Source organism: Cibotium barometz, chromosome 21 (assembly GCF_041138505.1).
Source record: "Cibotium barometz isolate CiBa-2024 chromosome 21, ASM4113850v1, whole genome shotgun sequence".
NCBI classification, from domain to species: domain Eukaryota; kingdom Viridiplantae; phylum Streptophyta; class Polypodiopsida; order Cyatheales; family Cibotiaceae; genus Cibotium; species Cibotium barometz.
Window position 1 is genome coordinate 31,257,286 of NC_141066.1, and position 21,535 is coordinate 31,278,820.

The 21,535-nt window shown below is 43.1% G+C and overlaps 1 protein-coding gene across 2 annotated transcripts in view; it reads right to left on the minus strand.

Annotated features, from left to right (window-relative positions):
• Positions 1–321: 321 nt before the first annotated feature.
• LOC147627075 (uncharacterized) overlaps positions 322–21,535 on the minus strand; it is an 87,759-nt gene continuing 66,545 nt past the window's right edge. For both annotated transcript variants that reach the window (XM_086815643.1, XM_086815641.1), the window contains exons 7-20: positions 8,071–8,260; positions 7,773–7,890; positions 7,555–7,630; positions 7,206–7,388; positions 4,650–4,810; positions 4,049–4,160; positions 3,771–3,963; positions 3,290–3,651; positions 3,066–3,190; positions 2,671–2,815; positions 2,421–2,513; positions 2,123–2,196; positions 1,622–1,675; positions 322–1,541 (exon numbers count right to left, since the gene is read on the minus strand). In XM_086815643.1, the coding sequence (XP_086671769.1) occupies positions 1,229–1,541; positions 1,622–1,675; positions 2,123–2,196; positions 2,421–2,513; positions 2,671–2,815; positions 3,066–3,190; positions 3,290–3,651; positions 3,771–3,963; positions 4,049–4,160; positions 4,650–4,810; positions 7,206–7,388; positions 7,555–7,630; positions 7,773–7,890; positions 8,071–8,260 (2,199 nt within the window). In that variant the 3' untranslated portion in view covers positions 322–1,228. The remainder of the gene's footprint in view (positions 1,542–1,621; positions 1,676–2,122; positions 2,197–2,420; positions 2,514–2,670; positions 2,816–3,065; positions 3,191–3,289; positions 3,652–3,770; positions 3,964–4,048; positions 4,161–4,649; positions 4,811–7,205; positions 7,389–7,554; positions 7,631–7,772; positions 7,891–8,070; positions 8,261–21,535) is intronic.

Below are 21,535 nucleotides of genomic sequence, written 5' to 3' on the forward strand. Positions count from 1 at the left end.
CACATTGATCTTGGGCAAGTAGCTCATCACCAACTCTATTAATAATTGTACTTGTCATTGGATGTAGATGATATTTTAAGTGTCCTTTAAACTTAAAATAAAAAATGAGCTCTCATAATTTCAAATTAAATCAATCTGATATAGCATTGCTTGCTTGTAACAGCTAGAGTGAGCTTCTAGTCTTGGTTAGCTTTCATAACATTTGACCTTCAATATATGGATGCTTTTGGCTTCTTTGTGAGCTTATTGGACTTGGACAACATATTTTCTTTTCTTTTATAGTATTATCTTCTTTTATGATTATAAAGTCTTGACCCAAGCTCAAGTATTAGAAACCTCTCTTCCAAAAACATACTTTAGGACTGATTCTTTATGCCCCTCTTGAAAATTGGTTCACGGTGGTGTACATTAGAAGCCTTCTTTTTGAAGTTCTTGCCCATCTTGCACAAAAGAGCAGTTCAGAACTTGAGATATTTGATGGGGTCGTACAACAAGCTTTGATTATGCCCAAGAGACCGCTTGTAACACTTCGTAAAACTCAATTATTTCAATGCTTTGCAGGAATGTGTCAACTGGCATTTTGTTGATGAATTTGGAGATTTACTTCTCTTTTTTGGGATCAACATCCCTTCGCATTAATTTCAATATTTAAGAAACATCCTCTTTGCTCAACTATACAAAAAATAATTGCTTTTGTTGTGTCTTATTTTTAGCAGGCACTCCACTGATTACACATTGGAGATGCAGATATTTCTAGAGCCAACATTCATGGCAAAATTTTCCTCCAAAAATGGTATTGATTACCTTGATCGGGTATCTTTTTTCCCAGTCCTGATAAAACAATTGAATGTGGTTGGATGCACTGCGCAGCCTTGGTCAATCCTCTTCTGTACTATGTAAGTGTGCTCTTTGCATTGACTCCCTGTTGTAATTCCTGCAAATGCCCCCAGTGATAGATAAGGAACCTGTAATGTGCACCTTGTACTTCACAACATAGGTCTTCATGAGATCCGACCACTTATTCCTGAAAAGGGCACAGTCCAATACCAGTGACCAAATTGCAAGCATAGGTTGTGGCTTGTGAGGGATCAATATATTACCATTCTAGGCATCCACTGCATTTGATCTTTAGTATATCCCACCCTCCACAACTTCAGAAAAAACCGAAGCCACCCCACTATATAGATTTGACCAATGCTGTGTATTTTCCGCAATACCCAGCAGCAACTCAGTACAGAACAGGAGCAACTCCAGTACATAAATGTGCCAATGCTATCTGATATTGACCATAATATTCACATACAGCACGCATCTCCTCTTTTTTATGATTCAAATCCCCTGGCAGGTTTAACCAATCTGAAGCAGTTTTATCCCCACTCGCTGATGAGGGTTCCTGTCCAGGAATCTGTTGTGATAAGGCCAACACTTTTGACTCATGGCAAGCCAGCAGAAACATGGCAGCAGTATCAGGTTGCTTGGCATCCCGAAGTGCCGCAAGAGCATCTCCTAGAGAACCAGCTGCCACGTACAGTATCATTGCTCTACAAAAATGTACAGAGAATCAAAAGAAACTCAGAAGAAACTGTACAAGAAGCACAAGAAGCTGTTCAACTGAGTTCACCTCCACAGGTTTTTCTCATGGTGAAGGACATAGTCTGCCCATCGCTGCAAAACTCTGTACAATCATACAAACACCAAGGGAAAAGAATCAAGGTTGAGTTTTTCGATGTTATTCACAGGTGTAACTTTTCAACACGGCTTAAAACATACATTAAGCCTACAGCACGACAGTATAAAGCATGCTCCCCACAAAAGTTCAACTGATCACTAGGTTATTATTGGCAAATGGTCTCATAAAACAAGCCAGTGGGTTACATGCAGGTCTGGCTTAGATATTGGTTCAGCCTCTTTCATTGGTCCTGTGTGATTCGCTCTGTGCCTAAAAAAGTCGTCCATATATACTTACATATATCACTGGATTCTCCATATTGAATGGCAGTTAAAAATAACCAGTGGTAAACTTAGAAAAGCCCCAAGAGGAGAGCTTTGTAGCCTGTTTGCAATAGCATGTTTGACAACCTCAAGGAAAACGGCCATACAATCATTTGATAAGAAGGCACACCTTGAATAATCAGTTCCTTGGAGATGAGCAGCAGCCAGAGTTGCAGCATCCACCCAGCGACCTGTATCTTGGAGCTGTGACATTATTGTAACACCAAAAACATGTTACATGAAAAACAAAACCCATGCACTGAGAAGAATTACTGCTAGAGTGAATATTGTGATGATGTGTGGTCTTCTATCATCTCACACATAAAGGATTGGTGAAACCTTACTCAAGTCCCAGACTGACTCAGCCTTACATACATATGAAATGATGTATGCTCTATTGATACTTACATATGCCGGTCAAATCATACCTGGGTGCATGCTTCTTGAAAACATCCAACTGCACAGAGTAGATGTGTTCCTGAAAGAGAATTCTCTGTTGCCACGAGATTGGCCGCTATAACCTGCAAATATTTCCTTACAATAAATGTCTTGTTACTGTTTTTTTTTTTAAGAATAACTGCGAGCTGTAAATATGAATTAACTTGGTTTTATGATGTTTGAACTTCCATGCAACAGCATGTTCTGCATTAAAGGAAAATATTGATAAGATTATGGCACCTTCACAGCAAGTTCGTGCAATGCTGGGGAGACTGCAGATGCTAGGGAAATAGCACGAAGAGCATCAACATAGAAATTGGCACTGTCAGGTGGAGTAGAGAGTAACAGTGTTACAGCAGCCTCAAAATCCCCTAACGAAATTAGCCTGCATTCAGAAAATCAGAAATAAGAAGATCTCCTATACTAGTAACTATCATACTCCTCCCGATGTATTTTCCCCTCCATTACGTTCAGGATCTTCATCTATCTAGGATAATCATTAGCTAAATGTGAATACAAGGAGAAATGTGAAGTATGTTTGTTCCAACCGTCCTGCAGTTAGCTGAAGGTCACACAAGCCACATGAACAGTCAACAAAAGCTTTGCAAATCCACGCATGCAAGTGAAGTGCCTACTCATGTACACGTTTTTGAACAGCCTCAGGTCCTCGCAGTTTCTCATGCCAGTAGATGCGTTCCCGAGCGGCTGCACATACTAGTCCTTGATCATTTGGAACTACCTCCAGTCTCCTTTGAATTGGCTGTAACAAATTTTACGAGAAAACATCATCAACTCAGACTTTCCCACATAACAGATAAGAGCCCAAGTCAGACAACAAATGATCTCTAAATTTTATTACCAATATCATGTCAGGCTGTGATGGCCCATTCTGTGAAATGGGGCATCCAGAACTGAATGAACTTGAAAGCTTTGCATTCCAGCTCGGCGACTGTTTACTGGCAGGCACTGATGTATCTAGCACACCTAATTTGTTAAAAAATGGCATCCTCGCTGCCTGTGAACTACTTTTTGCATCCCCCCAAAAAGCTGCAGGTCCACCTGAGCCTCTGCTCAAGAGAGCAAGGGCCTGTGGCAATTGCAGCCAGAACACAGCCTCAGCATAATCGCCAAAGTGAGCAGCAGCAAATGCAAATCGCAATGTAGAACTTTCAGAAGCTAAAGCAGCATATGTGCATGCTCTCTCTAGATCTAGCAGTCGTCCTGCAAAAGAAATTAAGAACACATCTGCAAATTCTTCACAAAAGTACTCTAGAAAGAAGCTTTCATGTTTGAACACATCAGGAACAGATAGGTTACACGATACAAATATGACCACATGCCTGCCTTTCGATAAGGTTCGAGCGCCTTTAGCAAGAGCTCAGCAACTACTACTTCTCCTAGACCTGGAAGTGATGTATCCAACATGTAGCTTCGAAGGTCTCCACCTATGCTTTGAGTAACCTTAAACACTTGTATGAACTGGTCACTAAACCACGAAGGATGTACTCCCAACTGGAGCAGCATGCGTAATGCCTATAAAAGGAAAAACAGTTCAACAGGTACTGCATAAATAATAGTCCACCCCTCACTCGATGCAAATTTATGTTTACATCATTACCAGTGCATGGGGTAAGGGAAGTAAAGCAGGAGAGCACAATGGCATAGGTCGAAACCGTTCCAATGAAGCCGATTTCTTCTGAAATCCATGAACGGACTTGGATCCAGTAGAACTGATGGCAACAGACACTTTACACTGTAAGCCAGCCAGCCAGACAATGTAAACTTTTTCAAAGTGCTTAGGAAAAAGATTTTGAGCCTGTCTTTTTATGTCACAAGAGTTTGTTAAATCTGAGCACACACACACACACATACATGTATGTATGTATGTATGTCCGATTTTCACTTCACAACCTCACACAAATACAAAATCTTAGAAATGTTACTTGAGAAGTTCATCTGAAGCTATGGCAAGGACCTTTTTTTTTCTTTTTTTCTTTTCTCCTCTATTTATTGTTATTATTATTTATTTTATTTATATTTTATTTTATTTTTTTTTGGGGGGGGGGGGGGGTTGTTGTGTGTGTGTGTGTATGTGTATGTGTATGTGTGTGTGTGTGTGTGTGTGTGTGTGTGTGTGTGTGTGTGTGAGAGAGAGAGAGAGAGAGAGAGAGAGATCACTACAAGTAGCACAAGCAAGATGTTTTACAAAATGCACATACGTATTAACCTCGAGAAGACGAAAACTGCTGTCAGCTCCAGCAATACACAATAGCATTGACTCGCTTTCTTCAAAGCGTAAAGGAAACCAGTCAAGTTCCAACACCAAAATTCCTCCAAGCTGTGACTGAACAATTGCATTTTTCAAAGGATCTTGCGTGTTCTGCACACCAAAACAAATCACACCAAATCTCACAGTTATAAATGTTAAAACATGTCTTTGTTATTACAACCAGTTGCAAAACCTCTCTCTCTCTCTCTCTCTCTCTCTCTCTCTCTCTCTCTCTCTCCATGGTGCCATTGTAATGCTTTCGTTCTCATAGACCCTAGGAGTCTTTTGTAGACATTAATATTACTTTCTTTCTTTCTCCCCCTCTCCCTCTCTCTCCCTCTCATGCTGATGTTGCTCCCATGTTTTTGTGTTCTTAGTATTCCATGATGAGTTTCCGGGGACAGTTTTGTATCACCCTAGTGAGATAGCTATATTTATGTTTTCTTTCTGTTTTATTTTCCATTCCATGATGAGATATGCCATGGACATTATTGTATCACTTTGGTCTCATAGACCCATTGGGTCTTTAGTAGACGCTTAATATATCTTTCTTTCTTTCTTTCTTTCTTTCTTTCTTTCTGGAGACTTACACGCAGAGAGAGATCATTTTTTATACAAAGACTCATCCATGCCCCAAAAGGGGGCTACCCGAGCTATCAGGATACGTATGGGAGTCAGCGTATAGAGGGCAGACACATCAATTAGAGGTGCAGGGGTCACGAGGAGTGCTCACAATAGTCAAGCAGGATGAAGAGGCCTGTTTTATGTGGATGCATTAAGCCCGGCCAGGATCCCAAATATTACACATTGCGGCATTTTGTTTCCCACCACAGGCACCTTCCTATGCAAGGTTTCATTTAAAACCGTTTTTTATTATTTAGTACTTTTTGGACTTCCGAACGTTTCCAAACATTTCAAACTTGAAAAACGTTTGTGTTTTGGTTTCTTTCCCCGTGTCCTTTTTTCTATTTATTACGTTCGGCGATCACTTTGTATAGCCCGTTTACGCTCATGACGTCAGACAGATGTGGCATTGTCATTTGATTTTGATTTATCATTTGTTTCTACTATCTACCTGAATTGTCAAATTCCAATCATGGTGTATTTGGGTATGTCTAGACATTGCTTATGTTGTGAGTGCTAATTTTGAATTTCTCAGATAGGCTGAAATGCTAGAATGCAACGTGTGTTGACACACCACTCCTTTTCTATCAAAGGATATTAGATATAGACTTCAAGCTTTCTTGACCAATCTCTCACACAACATATATATGATTTTAACATTGTAAAGTACGTAACGTTTTTGACGTACTTTATTGGTCGGCAATGTTGTGCCGTTTCGCACATTTCGTACGTTTGAAACTACCTTGTGCCTATGCACAGGATTTGTTGCAGGATGGCCAGTTGCCATATGCCCCTTTATTTGCAAATATTGTGGAGTTCGCCCAATAGGGGAACATCCTCCTGTTGAGCAACTTCAATGCGCGGACAGCAGAGATGCAGGTGCTTATGTGTGACTTTCATGAATACTCAGTTAGGGCTACAACAGTCATCACAAGACACTGGGGACATCACTAGATTTGGCAAGAGTTTGTTGCACATGGTAGCCATGCATGAGTTGTTGACCTGCAACAAGATGTCCCGCTGGGCCACCTCAAATAGCCTGACCTGCTTTCCCCACAAAAATGGCTCCAACAGGGTCTCCGGTACTATGTAACATATCCGGAACTTCACCATTCCACCACCAAACCATGAGGGCGGCTCACACCTACCTAGCCTTCACCATATGTTCCCCCCACCCATAGTCACAAGAAACGGCCGTTTCAAACCCTAGAAACGTGTTTTTCCATTTCAGAACCCCATCTGTTTCCATGGCCGTTTCTCGTTTCCCCAGTGATATTGTCACAGGAAATGGCCGTTTCCACCCCTAAAAACTCGTTTCCCCATTTCCATTCCCGTTTCTCGTTTCTAGTGACTATGCCCCCACCTCCCCGCCACAAACCCTAAATCCCCACAATGCACGTCCGCCTTTTTTTTCCCGACTGGCCTTGGGCCCAAGATATCCCCGTAGTTATTGATTTTCCACTGCCCGCAAGAGTCCACCGCCTATATAGGCGCTTAATTATCCGCCCGTTGGCGATGCTGGAGACAAACAAGATCTATGTACTGTCCCACACGACATAGATCATGAGAATGATTAGTCCAGTTTAAAAAAACAAGATCTATGTACTGTCGCAAATGACATAGATTACGAGAATGATTAGTCCAGTTTTAAAAAAGAGCATTGGTTTCAAAAATTTACATTTCAAAGCGAAAAAAATGAAACTCTTGTAGAAAACCAGTATAACCAGGATTTCAAGTTTCATGAAACAGGGTTGATAATACTGGATCTCAAAAATTGAGCTCAGCTGCAGTTTCGTTTAACTTTTTTTCATATATAAAAAATCTAAAACAAAAAAAGACCCTAGTGACAAATTATTGAGCATGGTCAAAACCATCAACTTACAAGATCATATATAGCAAATGTATGATCATTGAAGAGGACTGCGACACGACCTCTTGTTTGATCTCCTACCACAACAGGAGCAAATTTTATCCTTCGAACCCCACCTCGATGACTATTGAAAGTTGAAGAAAGCCCAGAATTAACATCCCACCATCTTATATTGCCTGATCGATCCCCCATGACCTGTATGCACAGCAAATACCCTTTTTATCCATCTTAAGCACTACACTTCCTGAGTTGTAAAAACATTTGGTTTATCTGATTTTTTTTCTTATTGCAAACTCTCTACATTCATGTGTTAGGCAAAGATATAAACAACAAACAGTGCAAGAATATTCCAATACTATACCACATGAGGCATTCGATACGCCATAGCCGTCACAAGGACATCTGCTGAGACGAACGATGCTGAAGGCCATTTGGGTCTGCATTCAACAAAACAGAAAAATCTTTAATGGGAAGCAACCTTTCCACGGGTAGGATTATTTCAAAGTTGGTGGCTTAGCCCTTAGTATGCTAAGGCAAGTCAGCACTCCACGTTAGAAACAGCATAATGTAGATTTAAACCTGAAATCACGAACCCTCCTTCCACGTAATTCAAATACTCCAAGTGATCCATTGACAAGAGCAAAAGCAAAACTTTCTGCTGATTCATCCTGAGAAACCTCTGTGTTCTGTCCAGGACCTGTAGGCAGTGGACAAACAAAGAATATGATAGCTTGGGTTATTATGTGAATCACAGCTTACCTGCTACAGAAATCACAGCACCAACATAGGCATGATTGTTATTATAGTCATAATGTATCTCCAAAGTCTACAAAAACACCACCACAACTAAAATGTACATTGGAAGACAAGTGTGTACCCGGGTCAGACAAACGTGAATGTACAACTGAAGGGGAATTGGCAGCTGCAACCGTTGAAGCTATCGTGGGGCGTTCTTTGTAAAAAAGTGATGTTCTCCATGAGGATGATGGTTGCGAGGGCACACTAACCTTGGGAGCAGGAGGCAAAGCCCATTCCATCACAGTAAAAGGAAGGGCCAATGAACGAAGCTGTCCCCACCCCAAGAAAATCAGCATACATCATTTGAAGATAATTGTTATGCAAAAGAACAAGAACTGCTCATGTCTTAAAATGATAAAAAGATAAACTGGCATGTAAGCTTCTGACAAGTTTTTCAGCAAGCAATTTCACAAGGTTCTCCCATAAATTCAGACATCTCTACTATAGTTGCCAATCAAGCTGCTAAGACCCCTAGCACGCCCTTCCTACTCCAACTATCCCTTCTTCGCCTACTAAGCCTGCTTACAAATCCAGATTCCTAAGTTAAGCCTCATCCCTCACCCCCAACCGCATTTGGTTAGCTCACAGCAAGACAAGCCCCTAAAATACTGGAGCAGCTTCCGCCTCTACAAGACTCACTAGGACGTTCCTCTCATGATAAAAATGTTGAAGCACATCATAGTGTAATTAGATTTGAGGACTGTGTCATTTGTATATAAGGCTAGGCACCACCATCTTTGCTAGCCAAGAACTTGTGATCCCAAATCCGTTATATTTTGAAGCCTCGACAATGTACAATCCAAGCAGTGTAGGGGATAGGGGTCATCCCTATTTCACCCCAATGGTGGTAGAGATCTCCATAGACAGGCTTCCTTGTGCTCGGACCCAAGCATCACTTCACATTTCATTACAATATTTCAGTTGGGTATGGCTGGCAACAACGAACCAACCAGCTGGCTGTCGACAGTGTGAAGTGGCATGGAACACAGTGCCCTGTTTTATTTGCAGGTTTGGCTCAGGATCTTGTGCCTTTTCACCCCTAGACCCCTGAGTGCTCACACTTGGTGCACAGTCACCAACACAAAGGATACGGGTCTCTCATCCCACTACAAGCAGGATGACATACGCTTGGTACTCCATCTGATGTACCAGCAGATAAGGCAAGCAGGTACCCCCGCCACTATGGGCTAATGCCACCCCACAGCATCAATTACATGCTCTCGGCCTTTATGCATGAAGGTGATCCTGTTGGTCTTGTAAGCCTTGCACAGATCAATACGTGTATGCCAAGGCTTTCCAAGCATTACATCACAGCCATTCAAAGGCGCCACAAGAAAATCCTCATGATCCACATAGCCATAAATGTGTATGCGCAACTTGCCAATAATAGGCATAACCTGCACTTCAATACTAACAAAGGCAACCCCTGCTTCAATTTGAGGACCCATGTCCTCCACTTCAATACCCAAAGCAGTTGCCATCTGTGTAGATATAAAGTTCTCAGTTGCACAATTATCAAACATGAACAAAGCGGGCTGATCCTTAAGCTGTCCCCAAGCTTTATATACAATCCTGTCTTTGCTATCACGTGATGTGTTGCCCTACACATCCGAAACCATATGCACATTAGACTGTGATGCATTTGCATTATCACGCTTCTTCTTGTTTGGGCATGCCTTTGCAATATGCTCGGTGCTACCACAAGTAAAGCATTTCCCCTCGCTCATATATTGCTTTTTCTGCTCTTGAGTGAGACCATAGTCTCTCACTTTGAAGGGACGCTTCTTGGTAGTCTTATTTTCAGCCTTTGGACCATTTTTATCTTGGTTTTGGTCCTTTTTAGGTGGCTGCCCATTATTTTGCAGGTTTTGGACAACCCTCTCTTTGCCTTGAAATGAGCGTTTAGCCTTATTGGATCGACTCAATTTGAGTTCCAATTGCTCAGTGACAATGGCGGCTGCGATTAGTTGGTGTAAGGTGTGACCAGGATACATTTGTAGTCCCGCTTTGTACACGCGTTGCAATCCCAATTGGAACCTTCTCTTCCTTTCCGCCTCGGTGACATGCGTAAATAAAGACACCTCCAAAAGCACTTTCCAAAACTTTTGTACATATGCATTCACTGTTTCCCTCTCATTTTGCTTCACCCAATCCCACTTCATTGTTATCTCATTCAATGCATTGCGAGGCAAGAATTGAGCATAGAACCTCTCCTTGAACTATTCCCATGATCTAACAAGATTCGGTGAGAGCTTCTCCGTGAGCCACCAATGGACAGCAGTGCCTTTCATAAACATGCTTACATGCCGGATCATGGATTTCTCAGTGAAATCCTCATCACTAAAAGCAATATCATACTGGACAATAAAAGCAAGTGTCTTTGAAGCATCATATTCTCCATGTGTAACTGGACTAAGTATTTTACCTCTTCTCTTAAGCATTGCAATTATATCTTAAGCATGTTTACAATTCACTAATCATGTCTTACCCTGTATATGCATATATAAGATTGTACACGTGTGTGGGTACAAATACATGTTTAGTGTGTGTGAGTACATGTGTGTGCATCTCATATGTATGTACATGTGCATATATGTGTTTTTGGGTATTTTTCTCTTACTGTGTTGCAAGTACAGCTGAGATCTCTCTTTCTTTTGTTGGGCACTCAAGGCAACCTGTGGGGCAGCATAGAGGTAGCCAAAGGGGGGGGCAGCCACGTAGCAAGCCCTGCAGTGCAGCAAAAGGGCAGCTGTCTAGGTGACGTGGCGCTGCCACGTGGCACCTGGCTGCAGCCAAGAGCAACCGGGTAGCAGCCCTTCAGCATAGCAAAGGGGTAGCCGGGTAGCAGCCAGCACAGCCCATCTAGATGACCTGGCACTGCCAGGTGGTAGAGGCACATGAACTGCAACTCAAGGCGACGCAGTCCAGCAGGCGCATAGCTCAACCCTAAGCAAAAGAGAGAAAGCCGTCGAGCAGCAAAACGCGGAGAGAAAGTTGCGTTGAATCCAAAAACGCATCACTGTGTAATTTTCTTTTATAAAAAAAAAAGAGGGGAGAAGCGTTTGTAGAAGTTTTTGAAAAAGCCATGCTTTTTACCCCAAACTTGTATAAAAAGGGAGCCAAGGCTCTTTGTATCTCACAACAAACTTGGGTGAAAGCTTCAAGGAGACTCCTTCTACGTGAAGCAAGGAGATCTCTTCTCGGAAGTTGTACAAGGGCTACGCCAACTTCAAGTGATAAATAAATACCTGCGGGGATGCCACGCTTTGGGGCCTATCGGTCTCTTGTGCAGGAGTGCTCTAGCTCCATCTCTTCTTCTTCTTTTGCAAAGTTTATTATTATTCCAGTTCATCAAGAGTTTTAAGTGTGATTAAGTTGTGCTCACCACCCGTCAAGTCTCTGAGGCCGGTTTCAAGGTTCCATTGCCGGAATTCATCGTCAACTTTTTCAAGAGGGCGAGCTCATGGCCGCCACACTTAACACTATGGCTGGAACTAGTGCAGATATGAAGGATTTGTCTTCAGAAGAGGATGACTACTTCGAAGAAGACGAGGAAAGCGAGCAAGAAATACCTCCCGATATGCCAAAATTTGAAGATGATGATGCCACCTATGAAGCAAAGATGCAGAGCTTGATGGAGGGATTAATGGAACTCGCGAAAGGGCTCACATTTTCCACAAAAATTCAAAGTTGATTCCAAACCACGGATGCAGGGGTCTGAGAAGAAAGCTAAGCCTCAACATTCGGCTCCCATCTACCCAAATTTTCAGCCATACCCTAATTCTTCTTCTTCTTTTCCCCCACCTACCTATGGAAACCCTGCTAATACTTCTCGTCCTGGTTACTTTGGCGGAGGCTCTTTCTTTCATTCCATGATGGGTGTACCCAACATGGACATGACTAGGAGCTATGGTATGCAGCCAGGTATGTATGGAGGTATGCCAGGAGGTATGTATGGAACTTATGGTGGTGGTGGCAAAAGTGCTTTTGGTATGTCATGTCAGGGAGGTGGTATGATGAGCATGGGGTCTAATGCTGTGGGCAATTCTTTTCTCAAACCACATCCCTATGATAATCTTGTTCCAGGCGAAAAGCCAAAAGATTTTATATAAAGAGGGTGGTGCTACAGTAAAGTTTGATACTTTTAGTGGTGCAAAGGATCATTTGAAGGCTCTCACCTTCATTCAATAGTTTGATGCGGCATTTTCTGGTGGTAACTTCACAGAGGCATCTAAGGTATGCAAGGCAGCTTCTTTCCTAAAGGGAAATGCTCTTCAATGGTGGTCGACACTTCTTCATCAAGGTATAGCACCAAGCACATGGGTGGAGTTCAAGCAAATCTTCTCTTCTTTATGGTTGACACCGACTTTTGAGGTGGATGTTATGACAGCTTGGCATCGATTAGATTCCAGAGACTGTAATAATCTAAAAGAATATAACAAGAAATCTTGGGATGCTTTGCTACCGGTCCTTTAAGCTAATGTCACTGGTTGAGCAGGAAGAGACATATTGATGTGGGTTACCCAAGGAGCTTCGTGACTATTGCATTAAAACAAAGGTCACCAATATGACTCAGATGATAGAAAATGCTCACTCTCGATATGCCATGCTTACTGGTCAAATGTCAGGATTTAAGGATCAACGTCTCTCGTCAAAGAAAGCATCTAAAGAGGCAAAGGAGCCAAAGGACAACAAAGACACTAAACCACGAGAGAAGGGGCAAGGAAATTTCAGCCCTTACCTCAAAGAACAAATGAAGAAAAGAAAGAACTTATAGCTGCCAACAAATGTTTCTCTTGTGGAGAAGAGGGACATCGGTACTATAGGTGTCCGAAGAGAGCACTTAAAAACACAGATGATTCACAGGAAGAGCCTAAAGCAAAGAAACAAAAACCGTATGCTGGACTGGTACCTGACTTGATAGGATTGAAGCAAGGGGATGCATCTTCAGAGTTGTGCAGAGCATGGGGAATGTAGGCATATGCTCACTTATAGTAGTGCTATGTGTGAACAGGGCTTAACCAAGGGCACTTTTTCCCATGTGGTTTTTCCCCTTGGACATCAAGTGTGAAAGGACATATATAATATTTTGTAGTTCTATATTATATGGATGTGGCACACATGCAAGGGTTGACTTGCATTTTGTGGATACCACACTTTTGGCTCTCTCTCTCTCTCTCTCATTTCTGTGTGTGAGCTTCTCTACCCTGCACCTAACCCTAATGTGCAGGTTTGTGTGTGTGAGTGTGTGAGTCCAACACCCAACATTTGGTATCAGAGCTGGGAGCTGGCCCTGGAGTGGTGGCTGTGCAGAATCTGCTGAAAAAAACTGTAAAATTCCGTCGACGCTGTGTTTTTTCCGTCGACTGCGAATTTCCGTCGACACTGTTTTTCCGTCGACGTCCGTCCGCCAGTTTCGTCAAGTTGCTCCACCGTCCGGCCGCCAAAGACGGGCGGCACTAGTGGGGAGCCCACCACCTCCGCCCAGGCTCCCAGGCGGCGTCTGCAGCCGGCGCCGACCAGCTCCGTCAGCGCTACAGCCGCCGTCGCTTACCACCGCCCCGTTTCGGCTGGCGCTACTCCAACAGACGCGGCGTCGTCCCGTTCCGTCGACGCCTGCAGACTAGCCGTTCCGTCACAGCCACCGGACATCTCGTCCCGTTCGGCCTCCGTCGCCGTCGCCTCGCCCAGCGCTCCGAGCCCGCCGTCGCTGTTCCGTTCCCGTCTGCTCCGGCCTCCGTGCGCGCTAGCCCACGCGTGGCCTTTGTTCGACGCCAGCGCGTCCACTCTCCCTGCGCCTTCGTCTGCTCCGTCCCGGCTGGTCCAGCCTGACACAAGCACCGGGAGCCCCGTCACCTTTGCCCCGCCTGCTCGACAAGCGACTCCAGCGCGTGCTGCTCCCTCCTTTTGCTGCTCGCCCGACACCAACGCCCAGCGACTCCGTCTTCAACGCCCGCCCAACTCCAGCGACTAGCTCGTTACCTGCCTGGTGCAGCTCGCCTTCGCCTCTGCCATCAGCTCCGTACGCTTCAACCCAAGCTCCCCGTCGGCTGCCCACAGCCATCCGCTTTCTCCACCTGCAACGACTTGGTCCATTGCCCAAGTTCCTTTTCAATTTGTCTGCTCCAAGCCTGCTGCCCTTCCCTGAAGGTATTTCTCTGTCAAAATTTTTTATCAAACCCAAATACAAAATCTGCAGCTATTGCAGTGCAGGTCATATGCCGATTTTGCAGACAATAAATACTGTGCAATCAGATTGAAAAGAAAATTGCAGATGAAATTTGGGGGTTTTTGAAATTGAGGTCAAAATCAGCAAATTGAACCTCTCACATTTGCAGAAATTTGGGGGTTTTTCAAAATTGAGGTCAAAATTGGCAAATTGAAGCTCTTACATTTGCAGAAATTTGGGGCTTTTGAGGAAATTGGCAAATTAGATGCACATTGAAGTGATTGGAGTGCATAAAAATTGGGGATTTTTTGATTGGAGCATGTAATTGGGCATTACAGCTGCGATTTGTCGCGTATGTATACACATTGTGTGTAATTGGACAATTTGGTGCAGGTTTACACTTGCTTTGGTTTGCAGGCATACATTTGCGCAGGACATTTGGTTGCCTGGCAGTGCACATTAGTGCTTGGTTTGCTTGCAGCTATACTTTGTTGACATGGCACAGAATGCTACGGATGTATTTGGTGTGCTCACCCAGGAGGACAAGCTGGATGGATCTAACTACTCCCTCTGGAGTTTTATGATCCGTAATTTGCTGGTAGCCAAAGGGCTTTGGGGCATCGTGTGTGGTGATGACACACGCCCACATACCATTCAGCCAGCCACGCCTCAAAGGGGAGGTGCTCAAAGAGCTCCTGATGTAGATCCTGCTCCCACACAAGAGCAGAAAAGATGGGACTCTAGAGATGCACAGGCCATGTCATTGATAGCCCTTTCAGTGAAAAGGACTATTATTCCGCACATTCGTTCATGCAAGACATCGAAGCTTGCATGGGACACATTGGAAGCAATGTATCAGGTACGCAACGAGGCAAGAGTTGCCTACTTGAAGAGGCAATTGGATCTTCTTTCTATGGATGAGGGTGACTCCATGGCAGATCATCTCACCAAAGTGAAAGATTTGCAGGAACAATTGCTCAACATTGATGAGGTTATCCCAGACAGACAGATGGTCACCAACACTCTTCATTCTTTACCGCCTTCCTACTTGGGCTTTCACACCTCTCTCAACCTCTCGATGAGAGGAGGTGGTGATCCCGTCACTTTTGAAGAACTCGTGGGTTTACTCTTGCAAGAAGAGCAAACAAGAGCAAACATATCGAGCAACCGTGGTGGAGAAAAAGCATTTACAACCAAGGATAAGGGTAAAGCAAAGAGCTTTAAGCATGGGGGACAACAGTCTAGCAAGGCTGGTCATGGACAGCCCTCTTCTAGTGGTGAAAAGTCTGACAAAGGGGATACAAACAAGCCCAAAAAGAAGGGCAAATGTCACTACTGCCATAAGCCTGGACACTACATCAGTGAATGTAGGAAAAGGATTGCAAAAGAGAAAAAGAAAGAAGCAGGCAATGCAGTAGCAGACTCTTCGGATGACAAAGCACAGCAATCAGCTAATGTAATCCAGGAAGAGTACACTTTTTTGGTCACATGCACTAGTGACACACCAGGTGCTTCAGACACTGATATGTCTTGCATTGCATCTGACAGACAGAATGCATCATGGTATTTTGATAGTGGTGCTTCGAGCCACATCACTTCATGCAAAGATGTATTTCAGCACTTGGTTTATGCTTCAAATGGCCGCACTGTATCATGTGCAGATCATACCACATATCCAGTAAAGGGAATTGGTAATGTCATACTTATTGCAGCCAATGGTGCCAATATATGTATGAGAAATGTATTGTATGTTCCAGGAATAAAGAAAAATCTGCTCTCCGTCTCAGCCATAAACGACCAAGGTTTAAAGGTTGAATTTGAAGATGGGAAGTGTTTGGTAAAAGACCCATCAAAGGGTTATGAAATAGTCACTTCTGGAACACGATACAAAGGCTTGTATAAGCTGGACAGCTATGACAAGCGCACTTATGATGCAAATACAGTGGCTGCCCACACTCCTGCTATGCATGATGCAGAGCTATGGCATGCTCGTTTTGGGCATGTAAATTTTCAGAGTTTGATGCTTTTGCAGAAGCATCATATGGTTGATAATATGCCGCCTCTTGAGTCTCCACCAAGACATGTATGTGAGGGGTGTATTTTGGGAAAGATGCAACGGAAACCATTCCCCAAAGATGGAGCTGTTAGAGCTGAAAGTAAATTACAGCTCATACATAGTGATGTATGTGGTCCAATGCGGACACCATCCATAGGGGGGCATCTTTACTTCGTCACATTCATTGATGACTACTCCAGGTTTGCTTGGGCTTACCCTTTGAAAGCAAAAGAAGATGTGTTTACATGCTTTCGACACTTTGTAGCAATGGCTGAAAATATGTGTGCATGTAAAGTCCAAACACTTCGCTCAGATAGAGGTGGAGAATACATGTCAAATGCATTCAAGGATTATATGCTTCAAAAGGGCATCAAACACCAATGTACTGTGCCTTATACACCGCAGCAGAATGGTGTAGCTGAAAGGAAAAATAGATCTCTCATGGAGATGGCAAGATGCATGGTGAAAGCACAAAAGTTGCCTCACAAATTTTGGATGGAAGCTATAATGTGTGCAACTCATGTGTTGAACAGGTGTCCAACAAAAGCTTTGAAAACCATAACACCATTTGAGGCTTGGTATAGCCGAAAGCCAACAGTGGATTATATGCGTACATTTGGGTGTTTGGCATATGCACATGTGCCAGAACAACTCCGAACAAAGCTTGATGACAAAGCAATTAAATGCATTTTTGTGGGCTATAGCAATGAAAGCAAAGGATACCGTCTTTATAATCCAACTACACGAAGGATTTTTGTGAGTAGAGATGTGGTATTTGCTGAAAATTCAGAACAGCCCATGGTCAGCTTGTATAAAAGCAATGATACAGGCTTACAGGACATGTTTGATGGACTTTTACCCATTGCAATTAGGGGGGATTCAGATCAGCCAGCCCCTACACAAGAAAATCCACATGTAGAACATGTGGACCAGCCAGCCATTCAGCCCCCTTCTGTGGAAGAAGTGGAAGATCTTGTCAGGGAAGAGCAAACAGCCATAGACACAACCAAGTCAGTGCCAAGATGGTTGCTGAAAACTTTGCAAGAAAGCAAACTTGCAGCTCCACTCACAGGTAGAACAAGGGCTAGTTCCAGCCATGCCTTGAATGTACATCGTGGGGAGTCTGCATTCGCAATGGGTGGTCTCTTTGATTCAGAAGAGCCTTCTTCTTATGAAGAAGCACATGAGAATGAGCATTGGTTGCAAGCTATGCAAGCTGAAATTTCTTCTATCATGAAGAATAATACATGGGATCTTGTGGAATTGCCTAAAGGCAAGCATGTAATTGGCACAAAGTGGGTGTACGAAGTCAAAAGAAAGTCTGATGGTACTATTGACAGGTACAAAGCAAGACTTGTGGCTAAAGGCTACTCCCAGAAAAAGGGAATAGACTTTTGCTCCTACTTCGAGAATGACCACAATAAGATCTGTGATTGCATTGGCTGCTCATAAAGGATGGAAAGTGCATCAATTGGATATCAAAACTGCATTCTTAAATGGGGATTTACAAGAGGAAGTATATGTAAATCAGCCCATTGGTTTTGTAGTTCCTGGTGAGGAACATAAAGTATGCAGGTTGCACAAAGCATTGTATGGGTTAAACCAAGCTCCAAGAGCTTGGTATGATAAGATACATGCTCATCTAACCAGCCAAGGTTATGAGAATAGTCCAGCTGAAAGCACATTATATGTAAAGAAAACCAATGCCGATATTCTCATAGTCATCTTGTATGTAGATGACATGCTCATTACAGGTACAAGCAAAGCACAAATTTCAGATTTCAAAGCTGATTTGAAAGCTGAATTTGATATGTCAGATTTGGGGCCTTTACACTACTATCTCGGCATACAGTTTATGCATACAGATGATGGCATTGTTATGCAGCAAACTAAGTACATAAAAAGTTTGCTAAAAAGGTTTCACATGGATGAATGTAAGCCCATTTCTACTCCGGTAGAACCAGGTGTACGGCTTACTATGCATGATATTGGAGAGCCTTTTGAGGCCGGTCTTTATAGCCAGGCAGTGGGATGCCTCATTTACTTGTGTAACACGAGGCCAGACATATCTTTTGGGGTGTCTTTGTTGAGCAAATTCATGCACAGCCCAGGCACAAAGCATTGGCAAGCAGTCAAACACATTTTTCGATATCTTAAGGGTACCCTGGATCTTGGTTTGTTCTATCCCAGGGGGGGCAGCTTGCAGCTTTATGCATACAGTGATTCAGATTGGGCTGGTGATTATGATACCACGCAATCCACCAGTGGGAATTGTTTTTTTCTTGGCAGCTCATGCATATCTTGGTTGAGTAAAAAGCAACCCACTGTTGCTACATCTACTTGTGAGACTGAGTACAGGGCAGTCTTTACAGCTACAGTAGATTGTGTATGGTTGAGGAGACTATTGGCTGATCTTCATGAGTGTCAGCAGACACCCACCACCATTCTCACTGATAGCCAGAGTGCTATGGCCGTGGCACGAAATCCAGTATTTCATGCACGTACCAAGCACATAGAAATTCATTATCACTATGTCAGAGAGAGGCTACATGCAGGGGAGATCAGTTTATCTTATTGCCCTACACAGGATAATGTTGCAGATCTATTCACAAAGGCTTTACCTCGAGAAAAGTTTGAAGCTTTCCGCAAAGCTTTGGGCTTACTCTCATACAGAGAGTGATCTGCTACCCTTGTACAGGTTCACACTTCCACTACAGGGGGGATTTGTAGGCATATGCTCACTTATAGTAGTGCTATGTGTGAACAGGGCTTAACCAAGGGCACTTTTTCCCATGTGGTTTTTCCCCTTGGACATCAAGTGTGAAAGGACACATATAATATTTTGTAGTTCTATATTATATGGATGTGGCACACATGCAAGGGTTGACTTGCATTTTGTGGATACCACACTTTTGGCTCTCTCTCTCTCTCTCTCATTTCTGTGTGTGAGCTTCTCTACCCTGCACCTAACCCTAATGTGCAGGTTTGTGTGTGTGAGTGTGTGAGTCCAACACCCAACAGGGAAGACTTCGAGATCTGGAGGTTTTGATCTTTTTCGATCCTGGGGGCTCGTGCAAACTTCATCACCCCTGAGCTTGCGGCAAAGTTGGGCATCAAACCAGAAGAGATGGGTGTGTTGCATAAGGCTACTTTGGCTTGTCCTGGACATACGGTTCAGGTTACGCCGATCATTGGGAAACTGTGTCTTAGTGTGTAGACTTACACGAACAAAGAGGATGATTTCTACATTATGCCGTTGGAGAGTTGTGATGTTTTGTTGGGTATGCCTTGGTGCCATAAAGTTAAAGCGGTGGTAGATACTTTCAATAGGAAAATTACTCTCACTCACAAGAATAAGGAACACACTCTTGATGTTAAGCTTAAAGGAGAATCTATTCATGTTGTATCGGCCTAGGCCATTTCTCGTTTAATAAAGAAACATCTTTCTGTTTACTTAGTGTATGCTAAAGAGAATCACAACACAACAGAGTCCAACTTGTCTAAGTTGGACAAGTAAAGAATGGATTTTCTCAAAAGTTTTCAAGATTGTTTTTCAGAGGCTTTGCTAGGCGAGTTGCCGCCTGCTAGACCTGAGGATCATATGATTGATTTAATTCCTGGAAGTTCACCTCCGAATAAGCCACCTTATAAGGTTAGTCAGTCCAACAAGAAGAGATTATGAGCCAAGTGCATGATTTGTTTGTTGGACAAAGGATTGATTCAGCCGAGCTCTTCGCCCTATTGTTCACCAGTGCTATTGGTACAAAAGAAAGATGGTTCTTAGCGGATGTGCATTGATTATAGGGCATTGAATAAGATAACCATCAAGAACAGATTCCCTATACCACGAATTGATGATATCTTGGACCGGTTACAGGGAGCAGCTTACTTCAGTCGCATTGATCTGAAGAGTGGATACCATCAAATTCGCATCAGACCAGAAGATGTGCACAAGACAGCCTTCAGGACAACTTTTGGACTTTATGAGTTTTTGGTCATGCCTTTTGGTCTTACGAATGCTCCAGCGACTTTCAACAAGATGATGGATCGGATTTTCCGACCCACCGTACTTTTGTAGGCACCTTCTTTGATGATATGATTGTGTTTTCTCATTCAGAGAAGGAGCATCGAGAGCATTTGACCAAAGTGTTTGAGGAACTCAGAAAACATAGGTTGGTTGTCTTTCACTTTCAGATTGTTCATGTGGATGGCAAAAAGAATGTGCTTGCGGATGCCTTGTCTAGGAAACCACATGTGGCCACCGTCTCTATTATCTTTCATCATGAACTTAATGATATGCGAGAACAGTATGCTCATGACGCAGATTTTGAGTGGATTTTTGATCGTTTGACTGAAGGAGAGCAAGTTGATCATTATTCTCTCAAAGAAGGACTTTTGATGATGCATGACAAATTGTGTCACATCTCAGTTGAGACAGAAGGTTTTGACAAAATGCCATGCTCCGCCTTATGCAAGCCATCGTGGTATTGAGGCTACATTGAAAGCTTTGGAGGCATTCTTTTATTGGCCTAGTATGCGCGCAGAGATACTGATGCTTTTGTTCGTGATTGCATCATTTGTCATCAAAAGGTGAAGTATGCTTTTGTTCGTGATTGCATCATTTGTCATCATTTGTCATCAAAAGGTGAAGTATGACCGTCAAAAGACACCTGGGTTACTTCATCCTTTGCCTATTCCAGATAAACCGTGGGAGAGTATTGCTATGGATTTTATCTTTGATCTTCCTAGGACAAAGAGTGGGAATGATGGCATCTGGACTATTGTGGATCGTTTCAGCAAGCAAGCCCATTTCATTCCAGTCAAGAAGAAGATTAATGCAGAGCAAATGGTGAGGATATTTTTTACAAAAATCTTCGAGTACCATGGGATGCCCACATCTATTGTTAGTGACCGAGATCCTCAAATGACGAGTTTATTTTGGAGAGCATTGATCGAGAACATAAAGACTTCGTTGAAGTTCAAATCGTCTTTTCATCCACAAACAGATGGGCAATCAAAAATTGCCAACTCAATTGTATTGGATCTTCTAAAGTGTTATGTTTCGGATGATAAGGAGCAGTGGGAAAAATATCTTCCTTTGGTAGAGTTTGCTTACAACAACATCATTCACACTTCGACAGGTAAGGCACCTTTCGAGATTGTGGAAGGCGGGAAGAAAGTACCTCCGATCCTGCATACAAAAGATAAGATCTTCAAAGCAGATCGTTTTGTGGAGAATATGGATGAGGCTTACAAGAAGGTCAAGTTGGCTCTTCAAAGGACTCAAGAGAAACAGAGGAAAGCAACAAACCTTCACTG